Source organism: Thamnophis sirtalis, unplaced genomic scaffold (genome assembly GCF_051295495.1).
Source record: "Thamnophis sirtalis isolate CommonGarterSnake01/CBP01778 unplaced genomic scaffold, rThaSir2_p1.2 scaffold_5, whole genome shotgun sequence".
In the NCBI taxonomy this organism is placed as follows: Eukaryota; Metazoa; Chordata; class Lepidosauria; order Squamata; family Natricidae; genus Thamnophis; species Thamnophis sirtalis.
The window spans coordinates 69,244,001-69,263,099 of record NW_028261385.1 but is presented as its reverse complement, the minus strand read 5'-3'; the positions used below and the strand labels follow the sequence as shown (position 1 = coordinate 69,263,099).

Genomic DNA, 19,099 nt, shown 5'->3' with positions numbered 1-19,099 from the left:
GGATGGGATGATCTTGTGTTCTTTTTAACACCTGCATCCAAGGATCCTGTTGTATAAGAGATAACTTTATATCATCTAAAAGTTAAAAATAATGTCATGTTCTTCTGCATCTGTATTTCATTTTGCAGTTCTGTAACAGTTCTGTACAGTTCTGAAGTCTTTCTTAACGGCATCTGGAGATCTGCTTATTGCTTTATTATATACTCAAATCTACTACATAAAGGTTAAGAAACCGCGTCTCTCTCTCACACACACACACACACACACGCGCGCACACAAAAACATCCTTCTAATCAATTTAAGGAGAGAAGCCAGAGAGAAGCAGAGCGAAGAAATCTCTTCAGACCCGTCCAAGGTGGGACGGGAGCGCTTTGAGAACAGGAAATCAACCCCTCCCACCCCCTTGTTCGGGGTGACGGCAGGACAGAGAAGCGGAGAAGTGAGAGGACCCAGTTCCAACGACGCCGAGCCAAGCTTTTCCGGAGACTAATTCACCTCAAACCGCCGACCGCAAGTTAACAAACCGTCTGAAGCGCGCGAGGCTTCGCCCAGAAAGCGACGAAAGGGAATCAAGAAAGCGGAGCGTGGCCGCCAGCCACAGAGAGCACGAGCGAAGGCAGGCGCGCGTACGCGCACCCCCGCGCGCTCCCTGTACGTCTCCTCCTTCCCTCGGCCCCGCCCAGCTTTCGCTCTCGACAAAGCGTCTGCCAAACTCCGCCTCCCCCCTCCCCCTCAGTCGCTTCCTCCGGCGCCCAGGCCGAGACTCTTCCCTTCGCCAGGGCTTCCAACTCCGGCAGCTTCGGATTGGCCGAGGGGCTTGACAGGAGGCGGAGCGTGAAGTAACCGGCGCTGCCCGCCCTCCGCTATAAGCTTCTTTGCAGCTTTCCCACTCAAGCTCCCTCGCGCTCCTGTTTCCTGCGTGTCCTTGTAACAACCGAAGGATGAAAACAGACGCGTCGGGGAAATCTGCTCCAAACAGGCACAACTGTTGTGTGAAAACGCACAGGCTCTACCGTCCGTAGCCGCCTCTTCCTCCTCCTCCTTTGCTTCTTTGCGGTGGCTGGGCTTTTTTCCTCCCTTCCTTCCAAAAAGCGCAACTCCTCTCCTCCGCCTTTTTCCCTTTTCGTCTGATTTGTTTCTCTCCCCACCCCCCCTCCTCACAACCATCCATCCGACAACAAGTCCCCTTCCCCCGCCGGCTCCTGCCGCCGCCGCCGCTCTCCAGGCTGCGGGAATCACAAAAGAAGCTTCGCAAGTCGGGTGTTGTTGCGGACTTGAAAAGCCCGGGCAGAAGGGACCGAGCGAGCGCTCGGAGGCCGGGAGAGGAGCGGGGAAGACGACCGACCCCGCTCGAATCCAACGAGTCGCCCAGAGAGACTTTTTGAGAGCATTTTGGCGGCTGAGGCGAGAGAGAGAGAGATTATAATCCCTGACGAAATAGAAAGAAAAGAGAGAGAAGAAGAAAAAGAAGAAAAGAAAGTTAAAAGGAGCGGGAAGAAAAGAAAGACGAAGCACCTTGTGGGAGGAATGGTTGCCGCAGCGGGACAGGCTCTCTACAACCGCCGCCTTCGCTCTTGCTGAGGAGGGGATTTAAGTTGAGAGCTACATGACCGCGCCGAGCGGGGACTCACCAGCACCATGCGAGGTAAAGGGCGGGACGGTGTCCTCGGCGTGGCCGGGGAGGGAGGGAAAGAGGGTGGGGAGCGAGGGAGGGAAGGACCGGGCGAGTCAACCTTTAGGAAATGCTTCTGAAGGGAACTGGAGAAGGGTTAGAGATGGGGGAGGTAGTGGATCCTGCCACATTATCAGAAAGTTCTCTTTTTTTCTTATCTTTTTGGCAGATATGGTCTATGTCTGTGTCTTGTCTCCCATCTCCTACCGCCTCCCGCCGCCATTTGGGGTGGGGTTGGGGGTTGAGGATCTCTTTGAAGGTCCCTCTCCTTTCTGCAAAAACAGCAGGCAGAAGTTTTGCTACTTTGACGACTTCTGAGCAAACGCTGGTGAGCAGAGATGCTCCCTTGGAATGGGAGTGGGAAATTTGAGACGGAGAAAGATAGTGGTTGCTAGGCCTGGAGGAGGAGGAGGAGGAGGAGGAGGAGGAGGAGGAGGAGGAGGAGGAGGAGGAGGAGGAGGAGGAGGAGGAGGAGGAGGAGGAGGAGGAGGAGGAGGAGGAGGAGGAGGAGGAGAAACTAGTTAAAAATGTATAGTTTTCACTGGAAACTTAGACCAGCCTATTCCAAACTGGTATGCCATCCTTGGACTCCAGTCCAATGAAGGCAATCAAGTTGGGTTAAACAAAGTGTATATGGCCTGTAAGCAGTAAGAAGGAAAGGACTCTGGGAAGAACTGGGTCTAGACTACTAATTTGACTAAAGGATGCTTGGCAAGCAGGATTGGAAGTAAAGCTGGCAAGTGAGGCTTCTTTTTAGGCAACTTTCTAAGCTCTCCATCCCACTACCCCAAATACTTTAGATGCTACGTACATTTTCCTAGAGAAAATGCAAGCTGGCAATGTTGGAGTTGTGGTCTGGCACTCACCAGAACTGAAGAAAAAGTTCTGATGGAATCAGCTGCAGAATACTATGGATCAGTTCACTCTTTTCAGTGTGCAGTTTTGGACAACATTCAATCATTTTAACTCGTGGTCCATCTAGATAGACATTTGTCTTTTTGCATCCAATTCCTATCCTTTGTGATGCTTATTAATCTATTTTTTTTCATGGCTCCATGGTCCATTGACCATGGAGCCATGGCACTCTGTGGCTTTGCAGGCTTATTGTACAGTGTGCCAAACTTGGAGTGTTGAAGATGACTTCAGGAGGTTCTTAAAATATTTGGAGGAAAGGCTGAGCTGTCTGCAAGTGGGAAACCTACTTCACCACCAGCAGCAATATACACACCTGCCATCCTTCCCAGCTTCTGTCTTCCAAATATATTCCTTGAGTATCAACTTTTCTGGTGGCCTTGAGATAATTTTCACTGATTCAAGTCTCTGAATGTATTTATCAGATTTAAACATGTTTCCATGTGGACTGATTAGGGTATGAAACATTGAATAGCAAGAGGATGGCTGGAGCAGAGAAAGACAGAGAATCCAAAGATTGCATTATTGATCATAATTGACGGAGCACTCCTATCAGTACAGTACTTCTCAAATCCCAAAAGGAAATTGGATGACCTGCCCCCTTCTCACTTTCGAATAATTCACTTCCTCGACAGAATATAAATCCAGAGCCTCATTCATTCCTTCAGTGCGTTATCCCTTATTGTGTCTCCTCACACCATTGCACCGTCCAGAGGAGATTTCTCGCGGATCTTTGGTATAGAGAGCTTTTGCGTTGTTTTCTGGTTAAATTGCACAATCCTGTTGAAATTGGCCTCCTGCATATCCAGTGATTAGTGGTAGATTGGGTTGTTTGGGTTGGAGAGACGCTCCTAGATTCGCTCTCTTTCCCCGAAGGCGCGCGTCTACTTTTAAACATCCAAATTTACAGATTAATGCAGATCTTGTTTCCAATCGCCATTCATTTAAAAAACGGGATTGCAAGCAAAAAGGCCTTTATTTTTTTTAAAGACCGTCATTTCCACTCCCACCCCCATTCCCACCCCCTTTTAAAGTAAACCCGCTCTAGTTACAGCCTAAATACAGGTGAACTTTCTTCTCTGGCGGCAGGTACTTTCCTGCTTGGTTAACATGACCGAAAAATGGCAGGCGTTCACTTAAATGATTGGAATACATCTGAGGATAAGAGAAGAAATTACGGGGGATGAAGAAGATCCTGTTAATTAGGATATCCTATTGTCACTTTCTTAAAGCATATGAAGTGCAGTTCAAGTAGAAAATACTTGGTGGGTGTGTTTCCACAAAGCAAGCGCGGAGTTTGTCTACTTGTTGACCCCTTCCCCATCTAAAACAGCGGGAGATCCTGGTCAAAACAACCGACTCCTTTCTAAATCGGAGAATGAATGTCAAGAAAAAGGTCGGTAGTGCAGAGAGACTTACAATATTTGTATGTTCCGGTGACAGCGGAGGGTGGCTGTAAAACGACCCAGCGGTCTCGAGTGTCCTTACTTAGGGGTCTAATGAAGGGATGCGCGGCTTCTGCCGGACTATTGCTAGGAGTCGGCGAGGATGGGACTCCTCCAAGGATCTGACCTGAGGACTTCAATGCTCGGGTAGTTGGGCAGAAACTAGGCTTTTAAGTTCTTAGATTGACGAAGGTCCTGCTTCGTAAACTATAAGAACCCCGCCCGATCTTGAAATTCCTCCGCCGTAACTGCTGAAGAGCTAAGAAATATACACCCGCTCCAAGCGCTTTTCTATGCAGTGGACGTCCACTTTGCCTTTGGTCCCTGGAGAGGGGTCTAAACATGATTGGTAAAGAAGAGGGCATAAAATTAGGCTTCCGATTTGACAGAATCTGTCAAGTACACCGAAAACTACTTTACTACCACAACCGCATTCAATTAAATTTACTTCGAAGTAGACGTTGGTAGTGCCATTCCCCCCTCATGCAGGTTTACTTGGGAATAACTCCCATAGAGTTCGCTCGCGGTTAAGATTCTGTAAAGATGGCTAAGCACGCCTTTTGGAAATGGATCTCTTTGGTTGGCTGGGGGGAGGGTTATTTCTGAATCCAACCCTGCGCTAATCAGTTGCGTCCGATTGGTCCAGGTGAGATAGGGACAAGTACTACTAATGGGCGGGTGGGTAGGTAAGCGAAAAAATATAGGATCAAGATCGCCCAAAGTGATTGGCATACTGCTGGTTTTGGCAGGGCTGTGCTTACTGGACTCGCAAGTTGTAGGGGCCAGTTGGGCGAATTCGGAATTCATCTGCCAAAGCTTCGTGGCGCTTATCTGCTCTGCGGCTGCCTCTGCTTCGGGTTGGCCTGGGCCTTTGTCATGTGCTCCACTGACCTACTTCTCTCAGCTGAGAAAATAAGTCCAAAGACCAGAGCAAGACCATCCCAGCCTCCAGCGTTTGACAGGCGGAGATTATTCAGCGAAAGCTGTCTGAATCTGCTCTTCGTTCTTATCCCGCGAAATCCTAAGCGCTCTGTGGACCAGAGCTCCGGGTTTCCTAAAGGACATGCATAGACCTAATTTGTGTATTTCATTTTTTTAAAAAGAAAAGTTAATTTGAAAATAAATTGGCACCCTTCATTTAAATATTTGACCCCATTTCTAGCCTCCATCTAGTTATATTGTATAATAATTGTACCCTACTTTTCATTTTCCAATTCATCAGATCGTCTCAGTTTCCGTATGCTAAGTGGCTAATTCGATTTAGAAACTTCATCAACTCAAGCGCTCGTGTTCTTATAAAACGGGCTGATTTTTCCTGAGAACCTCTCCTGTTACTGTTAAAGAAGCGATTGGCACGGTTGGCAACTCCTGCTTGAAGGCCAGGCCGCAAGTAATGGAAAGGGTGCGCCTTTTGCAAATGAAATGAGGCTGGCAATTCTAAGGCAAATCAGGAAATAAGTTCCAATGATTTCAGCGGCATTTATCTTGGAGGAAATATAAAAACGCTTTCTAACGTCCTTAGCCGGCTTTCCTTTGAAATCAATAAACTGGATAGGCATGATGTCTTAGTCTATGTTGATCTCAGCTGTGTAATTATAGTATCCATCAAAAGTCCCCATCTTACCTGTCTAGTCTTTTACCACTTCAATATAAACTCCTGAACGACGGAAACGCCTCCTTGACTCACCCATTTCTTTGTAAACCTTTAAAAGTCCGATTAGATCGATCCTGCCGCTTGTCACGAATTTCTCTTGCTTGTCTTTTTTAATATTGTATTATGAAGGATGAAATGCCGGGAAGGCCACAGGACTCGACAGCGACCCTCACTGGAAATCAACAACCCCCTCCTCATTTTCTGGGATTCCGCTTCTCCCCCCTCCCCAATTTGGCAGCATTTGGCAGAACTTTTCCCTTAAGGAAGCTGCATTCTAGGGGTGTTTAGCTTTGGTAGATTTGAAAAGCGGATATCTCGGGCCACACCGGCGCGAGAACCAAATATCTTATTGAGCTCCCTCTTGCTGGACTGGCACCGTAAATGCTCCCCCCAATCTTGTTTCTAAAAATCAGCTGCGGGGTGTCCCCGACCTTCAGTCGGACCAGTCTTCAGCGCTAGTATTCGTTGGAAAGGAAGCAGACTTTGGTTCTTGGAAAATTAATCTCCCCGTTTTTGTTTTTTTTTAAAGTTTTGGTTCCGAAGAGGAAAGTTCCGGGCAATCCCTAGAGTACTTTCAGCAAAATCAAACCACGACCTTCCAAAGTGAGGGCAAAACTTCTGCTCAAATAAACGAAGCTGAGAGGTTTGGGTATTTATTAAGCTGCTTTTCTTTTCTTTTGGAAGTATAATAGCGACCTTAACTTTTTTGAAACTTTTTCAAAATCTTTTCCATCCCCAAAATCCCAAACTTCGCACAGTTTATTAATTCCACCCCACTCAGAGAAAGGCGAGCGGGAGATCTTATCTGCCTTGTCAACTGTGAAGGGGTTGCGGGAAGTCCAGCCAAGGTCCGTGATATCCGAAAAAAAAGAGAGAGGAGGGGGCTGGATCCTGTCCTCGCGGCGGTTATCTGTTCTCTGAAGCCTTACCGCGCAACTCAACAGACTGGGTTGAGGTGGTTCACTTACCCTATTTTATTGCGGTTTAGAAACTGTCCTGAAGCCTCAACAAGATTAGGCTTGATTGTGCTACTGAAATATTTCAAAGATAGATGATAAGTGTTTTGACATCCTAGTCTTGCTGTAGTCTGCTTCAATCTATATCTAGTTTGAAACTGGTTTTGCTTTAAGGACACTTGTCTTTCAGATAGAGAGGAAATATGAAAAGAAAGAGTGTGATACTACTTATGTTACTGAATTAAGATGTCCATTTGTGTGGAAAATCAAGCACAATTCTACAATGCTTAAGTTAAAAATATAAACACCAGATAATCAAAACACTATACTGCCCAACTGAAAATACACACCCAGATTGTGATTCCTGTTTTTTGTTTTTTTTTAAAAAAAAAACATATATTGGAACATTTCAACTGACAATCATTTTTACTCTTGTTTTTGTTATTATTTTAAAATTTTTCTTTTTGTGTATGTAAAATAACAAAAAAGCAGTTTTTGAAAATTCAGAACATAGTCTAAATCGCTTTTATCACTGTTGTATTTTTTTAAAAATGCATAAAATAACATCCAAACTGTTATCACAGTTCATAATCACATCTTCCAGCAGTTTGTTCAACTGTGGTACTTCGGTTCCCTTCCTCATCAACAATTTAGGCAATTTCACTGATTCATCAAAGACCATTCCAAATATTTTCTCCTCAACATTGAAATACAGGTAATGTTATCATCTTATTAACTTAAAAAACTTATCCTTTAATTATTGCTAATGATGTGTTTTTGAAACATGGTGACTTATTATCATATTAGCAATTGCTGAATCTTAAGAGACAATGTTTACATTACAATACCCTTGCAATAGTCAGTACTGCTGACTTACATCATCACGGCCATAGGCCTGACAGGAATTGATAGTTCTGTTCATCATTGTGAACTTAGTTATTGAACTGAGCAAGCCAAAATAAGATAAAAATGATGTGGGAAATCATTGACTTCTAGAAGGACCATATGACAAAATTTGAACTTTGTATTTTTACTACAAAAAACTGTAACCAGAAAGGCCTTCACTGAAATTCAAGCATGAAGTCAAATCTATCATAAGTTGCAAACCAAAAGATACATTGCAATTTATACATCTACTTTAGTGATTTTTGATATTTCTATTAGCAAAAGTTGCTTTCCAATCAAATTATAAATTATAAATTAAAAACTAATCAGTCTTCTTTGAATTCTGTATATTTGCACTTTTCCTGGTATTTTATTTCCCAGTTTTATTCAAAGCTATACACTAGCTAGGTAGTAAAAAAAAGTTAGATTATTAGGTAAAATCTACTAGGTAGATTTTAGCTAGTTCCGTCAAACAGTTTCTTATAGAATAGCCTGTTTCTTTGTTTGCTTCATTCAGGAGCTCCAGCAGTGTATATAGTGCTCTATCCTGCCATTTTTGCCACAAGAACAACTCAGTAAGGTAAATTGGACTAGGAGTGAATGAATGGCCAAAGTAGCATAGTCCATGGCAGATGGTGGACAGAAAACAGAGTTTCTGCAGTTCTGGTCAATACCTTAATAACTACACCACAGTATAATGTATGTATATTCAGAAATAATTAGCTGCTTCAGTAGGGCTTTCTCCCAAGTAAATATACCTAACTTTTTGGCAATCCCTGTGTAAGTAAGTTTCAAATCTAGTTTGATCAAATCCTCAAAATCTTTCTGACATGCTTTTCTCTCAATACTTTATTTAATATTTTAGAGAAAAACTGGTTTCAAATGTTGTAAGAAACAAAGCTACTGATAGGAAATGATCAAAATGTGAATGTGATTTTCAGATTGAAATATGTATTGTCGCAAATAAGGCTTAATTTTCAAATTGCTGAATTAATGTAAACAACATTCAGCAGTTTATTATTTTAAAATTATATATTACCGTTAATAGGATATTTGTATATATAATATAGTATATTTCTGTTTTCATTTTCAGTTGATAGTGTTTTAGAAATGAATTGTGACTTCAAATCCCTTTTGAAAAGGTGTTGCTAAATTAATTTGATTAATACATTTTATCAAGAATAGCTGTTGCCATTACAGTAGTCCTTGACTTACAACAGTTCATTTAATGACCATTCAAAGTTACATCACTGAAAAAAGTTACTTATGACCATTTTTCACACTTATGACTTTTGCTGCATCACTATGGTCATGTGATCAAAATTCAGATGCTTGGCAACTGATTCATATTTATGACCTTTGCAGTACCCTGGGGTCACGTGAACCTCTTTTGAAACCTTCTGGTAAGCAAAGTCAATGGTGAAGCCAGATTCTCTTAACTATCATGCTACTAACTTAACATCTGCAGTGATTCACTTAACAACAGCAAGAAAAATTGCAAAATGGTGCCAATATCATTTAACAAATGTCTCATTTATCAACATAAATTTTGTGGTTTTAAATCGAGGACTACCTGTATTTTTGCAATAGTTACCTGGTTATGAAAAGCCAGCTCAAGACCTATCAAATAAATATTTTCTCACCTTTTCAGTTGATGCAAAACTTGACAGAGAATTAGCATTACATATATGAAATTGATGGACATTTGCTTTTTTAATTAAAACAACAAAAAGACAGATGATAACATAATGATTGTTCAAATCACAAATGAATGATATTTGCTACTGACTTATAAGTCAAGTTACTTCTTTTATAGCCTGTAATTCATTCCTCCAGTTTTAACAAAGAAATTCATAGGTGTGTACTGACAATAGTGATAAATCATGCTTTACCATGGAAGTGTGGCTTTTAGTAGAATTGCTTGCGAGTTGTAATATAGCAACAACAATCTTGACAACCCTCTTAAACAGGAGAATAATAAAAAATAAAAAAGCATTCAAATAAGAATTTAATAACATATTCACAATATCTTGTGTAAAATTCCTTTTAAAATTTCTTTGTATGTTTCAAATTAAATTCAAATTCTAAGTTTATCTGGACTGAGCTTTGTATAATTGCACAAAGTCCTTTTAAATATAAAAACTATCTGAATGAGAATGTTAGCTTAATTTTACACCATATTTTTAAATCCATTCCCATTAATAACATTTACATGCATACACACATGCAGCACAGTTGAAGACTATAATTTTTCTCTTGATTTTATCTTTCATGTATGCCTACCAAGCTATGTGTTTTTTACCATGATGGCACCTTCATAATCCCTAATCCATGATTCTCACAGATTTCAACAGATAAATAGTACAAACCTATACATTTGTTTCCAGGAATAAACTCATTTGAGTTTCTGGGTAAGAACAGATAGTGCTGCAGCATTGTTTGAATGACAAGAGTTTCATAGTGTGTTCATAATTCAACCAAAAGAAGCATTTTAAAACTTTATTACCTGTTTGCACAGTTAATAGTTCCCCATTGGAAACAAGAGAGCTTTGTATCTTAATTATTTATTTAGAGTATATTAATTATACTTTATTAGAATATGTAGTGAAGACTCTGTTTTTGGTAATTGATCTCAGTATGTTACCTCATTTTCTCGTGACTGAATTATGCTGAGAAGCTGGCAACATCCACAATAATTTTAAGAAATGGTATGAAGATGTCTATGTCAAAAAAAAAGTGATTGAAATTATCTCTGAATTCAAAGCAGTGAAAACAAAGTACTCTTTCAACTAAAGGTCAAATAACAGTAGTTACTTGCCAGATGAACTCATTATTTGAGAATTATTTCATAAGACTGCAGGGAAATGTTGCTATCCTGAGGCTACTCCCATGAACAAAGCAAATCAAATTTGAAAATGTATATTGTACAACCATGTGATATCTAATAGCTTGAGGTTGTATGAAATGCAAGATTAAACTGTCTCTGTAGTCATCAAAGCCGTACAATTTATTTAACATTAACAAAGGATATAATCCTGCTCCTACTGAATTTTGTAATAAATTTGTGTAAATGGATTACTGTTATAGGCGTAGAACTGTACATATTAAAGTTACTAAAGCTACTATTGGAGAACTGAAACAGATGTGGGGTTTTGGAATATTCAGTTCATTACTACTATTGACTACTCTGGGTGGGACTGGTTAGAGGAAAGTGCTTCCTTTGCTAAAAAAGATGTTACTCTGAATTTAATGATGCAATTCTATATGCAAGCCACAAATATTAAGCACAACTGTTTCAGAAATTAGCATTTTTCTAACATTGATAATAAATTGCTAAGTATAATCATTACTTCTCATAATGTAATGTATTAACTTGGCCAAATAAAAATAATTATGGCTAAAACTAAACAACATAATTATGTTATAGCTAATTATAATATTAAAAATGAGTAATATAATTAGCTAATATTATATTAGTAATATAATATGTCAAAATTCCTTCTGCTATCTTCCATACGTATAGATACAGTCAAAATTGCAATTGTTCCTTTAGCTCTTGTCTCTTTACACCTCTTGATCAATGTATTTTTATTTTGTTTTTTAATAGAAAGTTCAGTCTTATGACATGAATATGCATTGGGGCCCATGAATGATACAATCTAAAATTAATATTTTCATATGCAACTTATTAAACTAATCCAAATTGGTTCAACCACAGTCTGAACTTGCGATAGCTAAAGCTAAAAAAATGAGCAACATTTAAACCAAAATACAATGGTATTAAATGGAATAGATTTATCATTTAGGAGTCTTCCAAGTCTGAATAAATTATTTGGCATTAAAAAGAAAGTGTAAACTTTTCCGTAACTTACACATATGAAATAAATATATGTAGTACTGTCATAATTATATTTACTCAGAAGTAAATTCAGTGAGAGTTCTCTATGATTTGGTATGTTCTGGACTGGAATTTTATTTATTGATTGTACATATAGGATATAACAAGCTAACAGTAGAATCTTTGGCATGTTTGCTCAAGAATGAGTTTATAGTATATAATGCATCTTGGTCTGTAATAATTTTGTAAAATGAATTTAAATTGGATTGTATAAATGACATATAAATTGCTAGCTTCTCAACCAATACCTCATTTTTTTCTGAAAAGGTCTACCAATCTGGAACCAATCTGAAAAATAAGACAAATTCTGTACTAATTAAATTATATTTTCAATTGAAATAGTATATCTTAGCAGAATGACAGCATTGAATCTAACTGATAATAATATGAATGGTATTTGGACTCTCACAAGACATCCCCACTTTCTAGGTCATTGGTCATTTTTCAACATCCCATAGAATTACTGCATTAAAGTTTTTTTCTCATAATTTTTTTCTAAGATATTTGCAGAAACTGGCAAATTTGATCAGCCAAAAGTCTACAGAATGAATTGCTTCACTTTACTTCTGCATACAGTCAAAATAATGTACTCTCAAAGATTTTATATAGGATATTAAGAAATGTTAAACTTCATTCCTACAAAAATTTTCCTTAAATGTACAAAGAAATCAGATTAAACATGATTTAAACTTCTAGTTTAAGCTGTTTCCCTTTTCTGTCTATTCATGTTGGTTCTATGTGCATGTAATCTTAATACTATTAGTAATTATGTGAATCTCAATATCCAAAATGTCATCTTAAAAAAAAATTAACTGAAAAACTGGGCAACTTAAAATGTTTTCACAGTATATGAAGAGTTTAATAAATTATGGATTTCCTCAATTTTAATATGTGTGAGTCTGTATCCACACGCAAACACATACATACATACATACATACATACATACATACATACATACATATTTCAAATACAAATTGCAATTTCTGGAAAATGGCTATTTTTTAAAAGCTTGCTACTGCAATATATTATAATTATGAATGTGTGTTTGTGTGTAGCTACAGACACAACAGACAGATATATATATAGCCAGGGAAGAAGGTATATATTTAGTTATATATTTAGCTGATGAGAGCTAAATAGCTTGAAATAGATCTATACTAGTCTCCCTTTATTTATTTATCAGCATATATATATATATATATATATATATATATATATATATATATATATATATATATATATATATATATATATATATATATATATATATATACACACACACACACACACATACATACATACATACATATATATATATACATACATACACATACACATACACACACACACACACACACACACACAATTAATTTTACATCTGTTAGAAAGACTAAACAGCCTTCTATTTTATAATTGCTTGTTTTTAGATTGAAGTCAACCTTTGCTGGATCTGTATCATGTTATAATGGTATGTGAAATTATGTAAAATGAATTCTAGTGAACATAGTGCAATTTAAATAGAATTGCACTATTATGGTTGCATGACAGATCTTACAAAGTTTTAGATTGCTGAACTTCTAGTTTAAGCTATCTTCCTTTTCTGTCCATTCATGTTAAATCTATATGCATTTAATCTTAATACTATTAGTAATTATGTAAACCTCAATATTCAAAATGTCAGCTTTAAAGAAAAATTAACTAAAAATTAGAGCAACTTAAAATATTTTCATAATGTATGTAGAGTTTAATAAGTTATGGATTTCATCAATTTCAATATCTTACTTATTCTTTATCATCTAAATAATTATCCACAAACTTCAGTAGTTTTTCACATATAGCATAGATGTTTGCATATTTAAATGTAAAGACACTTCTTTGCCCCCCAAATTCACAGTGCTAGAATGTATTTTTAAAAATATCACATAGAGTATTAATACATTTTCCAGACTAGATAAATAAAATTTTAGCTGCTAAAAATAATGCATATGAAATGGACAATCTATAACTTTATTAAATAAATAATATGCGGCCTAACGTTGGTGTTGGTGTTCTCTTTTTATTTCTGGAGAACATTTTTAAGCTTCTATGTTAAATCTCAGGTCAATAGTATATTTTTATGGTCTTTTTTTAATGAGAAAAATATAACATTTTGGAAATATCTCTGGATATTCAAGCAAAATATCATATAAAGGGCAGCCATCTTATAAATATTAATATTTGAATAAACTGTCAACATTCTCAAAATGGTCAAATTTGAAACATCCATTGGTGGCTTGGTAGACATTTCTGGAGAACAGTATGTGTTCATACAAGAAGGCAGGGAAGCAACATTGGTGATAAGACATATCTGTAGTTGCCATAGTAGCGGATTTAATTTCACATATGTATGAATACATGCAAAATAATTCAATTCTGGATTTTTTTGGTTTTTTAAACAAATTTAATTTATAATGAACATTTATTTGCAACTATAACTTTTAGCAGACTTCATATAACACTACAGCAATCCATATCAGTTCAATACATTCCTTCTAATATTAACAATGCTATTTGTCAGTATACGCTTTCATAACTTCCTTGAGGCCATTGCAAACAATGCAACTTTATCAGAAACTTAGAGCTAGATTCATTACACCCCTGTTAATCCAACCGAATCAGGCTAATTTAGAAGAAGAAAAAATGTCTGTTCCAAACATGTAACAACACCTATATTATTAAATTTCAAACAAAGATAAAATGCAAAGTAACAAAAAATATTTAAAAAGGGGAAACAGGAATTAAAGAGTGGATGGATTGAAGTGTGGGTACAGTACATAGGTTGTAGAAATAATTTATTGTGTAAACTTATTCATTATGTTTGCATCTAATGTGTCTTGTATTTATATTTTACATTTCTAGAATGTAGTCCTTAATCTGTGCAGATTAGTAAAACCCATTAATCCAGGCATTATGTTAACATAACATTAGGTGGAACATTGTGAAAGGTGAAAACTTAGTAGAACTGATTGGCTTAAATAAGTCTTTTAGGGTAAAATTCATCTTATTAGCCTTTAAAACAAAATGAAAAAATGTTCTGCAGCAGAATTCCTGTCCCATATTTAATCTATCTAAACTCATCCTAAAACATCTTGCAGTCCACTGGAGAAAAAAAGGAAAACCCCACCAAAACATTGAAACAGGCTTTCTGATTACAATTAACTGTAAAATAGTTGCCCAATCTTCCCAACTGCCCTTCCTGAATTGCTGGAATTTATTGTTCAGTGGATTGATTTTGAATTCCCTGACACTACTAACTCTGGGTGATTTTAACTTTTCTTCTTTGAAGGCAGCTCGAGAATTCAAGGCTGTCATGATAACTATAGGTTTATACCAAGTCATTTCTGGTTTGACCCCTGTTGCAAATGAGGTCGATCTAGTCTATTTTGTTCTTGTGGACAAATCACTTTTTCAAAACCAAGGGGTTGACTAGGACTGTCAACCTTTACTGGGAGGAAGGACCAATTTAGGATGGTCTACTTCACAGGTTTGATATTTCAAATTTCTTGATTGCTCTCCATGCTTACTAATCAAGGAAGTTCTTGACATACTGAGGAGCTGTCAGAGATGTAGTGAATGAAAACATACCTGATGCTGGCTGAGAATAAGGGCCAGTGATAATCAAAGAATGGGTATGAGTTCAGATTCAAGGTTCTACTGTGGTGGTAAGAATGCTAAACTATTTTGCCTGTTAAATATTGTCCAAAATGTTTAATCTAGACCCTTTTAGAGAAGGATGAATGAAAGGATATACCCATCTTTTGGTTCTATAACAATTTAATGGGACACCTCTATGTAAAAATTATCACATTTTCGTCCAAGTCAAAAGCGTGTGTGTGTGTGTGTGTGTGTGTGTGTGTGTGTGTGTGTGTATTTTATTTGGTAGGTTTTTTTTCCAGTCTGGAGCATGAGGAGGTTGAGAAGTTTTTCCATAGGATCAGCTACATCACCTGTAAGGCTAACTTACTTGGTTAAATTTTCAAGGTAGGGTACAATAAGATTGGTCCAGACAATAAACAGTATCTCATTGCAGGAGATGAAGATCCCAGCAGTCAGAAAAAGATGGGCTTGCCTACTACTAAAGTGATTTACATACCCTGGGAGGAATACATTTGTATAACTAGTATATTGTTTAATAATTAACAGTTACAGTTCATTAATAGCTCTAAATAATAGTTAATTGTAATTGTCACTAAGGGGGACAATCATAAATTACCCTTGGAAAAACAGATTATTTGAATCCCTGGCAGCCAGGCAGTAGGCCTAGTTATGGAAACCACACATTCTTTTTTTTCTGGAAAGAGATTGATGCAGGAAATATCAACATCGTTGTCCTCCTAGAACTGTCAACTTTTTTTATTTTTGATGGGGTTTGTGCTACTCTTAAAAGAGCAGACAAGTATTGGAGGTTCTTCTAATCTCATAGTTTCTACTGTTGGAGAATATTATCTGGTGGGACCCAGGAGGAGGACATTTTCTGTCATTGAATTTGTCCTATGGAACATCATTCCCCCAGAGATCAACTTGGCCCCAAATCTACCAGCTTTCCACAACACTTTAAAAACTGGATGTGCTACCAGATGTGGGAATCTAGAAGTGTAGTGGAGCCTATACAATGGCCACCTTGAGTGTAGACTGTGTTAAAACCCCAATTGTGGAATTTGTTAATTTGATTTGCTTTGGCATCATATGTCTTTAAATTGTTGACATCTAGTATCATACAGTTGAGCTATAAAAATAAAATTAATAAAGAATAAATACTGGAATAATAGGTAGAAGCCTTTTGTAGGATAGCTTTTGTCCAACACCTCCCTGCGACAGCATCTGAAAGAGTGAGGAACGTTATTTCCTTCATGATCTTCTGGACAACTGTGAAAATCTGGTTGTTTTGGAAGGTCTTTAAGGGAACAGAATAACAGTTTTCTGAGTAAGTTGTGGTGCCATCTAGTGTATTATGGCGCTTATTGTATTGCATGATTATACTAAATTTGTTAGATTATTATGTAGGTATTATATTAGTATGCTATCACATTGTATACGTCTTAAATCTAATATGATTAATGCAGCATATAAATTCCATAAATAAATATTTAATGCATTATTATGATATATTTTATCCTGAAAGAATATATGCAAGGTTTGTTGGCAATTTTTCATCTAGCCACTATTCAAATCTGCTTACTTCAGCCACGAAATTTCATCCAGTATTTCCACTGTCTAAAAATCAAATAAGACTTGTAATTAAAATTAAAATAATTTATTTGTCAGTGACCACCTAGAATAAAATGAGAAGAATTATGTATACAGAATGCCGCATAAGCCTGTGAAGGATGCTTGGGGGAAGGGAAGAAAAAGAGGAGATAGATGAACTAAATCAGGGGAATGATTGCTACAAAAAAGATAAATAAATGTATGGTATATTGTGTATAGGGAGGCAAGACAGTTGTAAATAATGTAGTCAAGAAAAACTTGGCTAAAACTAAAAGATACAAAAATGCAGAACTATTTTGGGGGATTTTTGTTTTTAATTGAGAGTAGCTAAAAAGGACTAAACAAGGAGCCTCCAACACAGTAAATTGAATAAGAAATAAAGTGCAATTATTTGGTGTGAAACTGAAGTGAGGAATGCTGAAAAGGATATTTCAGAGATTCCTGTAAGAACAATAATGACAAAGAATGGAGCCGAAATAAAGAAATCCTATGAGAATGTTGAAAAACAGTAATGCTTACTGGGGATAGGTAGCAGAAAAGGGTTGAATATGGATGCAATTTTCTTGCAAAGTGGCTTGAATAAGTGAGTTGCTCAGTGAGAAATTGACATTTTTATCTAATGACTTGAGGTATACTATTACTATTCTCCTAAACAATGGGAAAGGTTGCAAGAAAAAGTGCTAAGCCTATAATGTGACTGAGAAAGTATTTGATAGAATTTTTATTTTAAAATCAAAAGGTAACAAGAGGTAACAATGAGTAAAATTGGTAACTGAAGTGCATCTTTTTTATTCTTCTGCAGGTCAATGAGAAATACATGCACATAAGAAAAAATGTATGAAAAATTTGTGAGAGAAAGCATGAGATAAATTGAATGGGTTTGGATTATGAAAAATTTTGCACAAATATTTAAGTTGAAATTCCTAAATGCTAGAAAGATGTGATTGAGCACTCTGCGTGGAGTAAATACATGTAAGATGATAGCCTCTTGTTTGTTTTACCGTACTTAAATATATATATTTAATGTGTTGATGGATACATTTCTAAGGAATGTTTGTGTTAAGGTTAGAAGTGTGTTGGTTGGGGAATGTGATCATTGCGTAAGCATAAATTGCCAAGTTGTTGGTGAGCACTAAAATGATCTAAAATGATATTCTCCTCACTATCCAAGTATTGCTGCACACAGAGGGATGTTGTGTATGCTTCACTGCTAATGATTTCTTGAATCTGTTGCATAGAAATCAGAGTGGGGGAAACATATGGTTCCATGTGCATGATTGCCAGAGCCAGAAACAGTTGTCGTCTTGCTTGACCGCATCAGCCTTTTTGTGTTTGCAACAGCTGATGTTCCCAAGAGAAGCTGCTTTGGAATCATTCCTTCTGATTAGGATGATATTGTTTCAATGATTCGAAATCCAAATCTCAGCTCTGTCGCTCAAATATCAGAACCTACTGAGTCCAGTTTCTGTTTGTTCCTAAGCATGATACCATCTGCTTAAAAGCATACTCGGTTTTCCTCGGCATTTGCTTTGTACACTGGGCTTCTCAGAGCTTTCTCTGAAAGACAAAGAGATGAGTACCAGATTGTCAGATCGAAATAAATTCATGAACTATTACATTCATGAACATATGCTAAAATGTGCAGATTCTCATATCTTCATCATGTTAGGGGAACTGTACCGTGGGTAAGCATCTTTCTTCTTTCTTACGCTAGTAGATCTAAGCTGCAAAAAAACCTGATCACAAGTTAAGAGTCTTCAGTGGCTCTTCTGCCATCAAGTTGCCATCTGTCTTTTTGAAGCCCAGATACTGTAATCAATTTCTCTTCTCCCTCCTTTGCCCCATCTCCTATTTATTTTGTTTGTCCTTTCAAGCTTAATGAGCAAATTTTCAGCTTTGTTACTCATCGCAAATATTTTTTAAATAAAATAACAATTAATTAATTGGAAAAATCAAAGTCATATCTCTTACTGACATTTGCAATTTCCAAAATAGAAATTGGGTAGTCGCTCATAAACAAAAGATGAAGGAATTATGGTCTTTTAAAAAAGTCTGTATTCAGTGTAAAATAAGCTAAGTAATATTTTTTTAAAGTATTTGTTTCCAATGCATTCATTTATTAGGAAATCTTGCTCATTTTTTGCCTTCAATTACATCTTGAAGTAGCCCAACTGACTGTGTAGCATCATTGTATCAGTATGATTGCTTTATATTCCAAGTTGATATATTTCATGCATAAGATTGATTCAGTATGTATTCTACTTATTCTAAATGGGCTTCATTGCCTGCATAGAATATTAATTATTTCCAGGTTGCCTTTTTAATATGAATCAATGCTATTTATTTTATAAATAAAAAAAGCTTTTATGATATGTAATCGTCAATTGGAAACTGAAATATATCTAAGTATTTTAACAATTGTTTCAACA

The 19,099-nt window shown here is 37.0% G+C and overlaps 1 protein-coding gene across 1 annotated transcript in view; it reads left to right on the top strand.

Moving 5' to 3' along the window:
• Positions 1-887: 887 nt before the first annotated feature.
• The window catches only part of RORB (RAR related orphan receptor B), a 138,792-nt gene continuing 120,580 nt past the window's right edge, over positions 888-19,099 (top strand). The window contains exon 1 of the mRNA XM_014054578.2: positions 888-1,645. Coding sequence (XP_013910053.1) covers positions 1,639-1,645 — 7 coding nt within the window. The 5' untranslated portion in view covers positions 888-1,638. The remainder of the gene's footprint in view (positions 1,646-19,099) is intronic.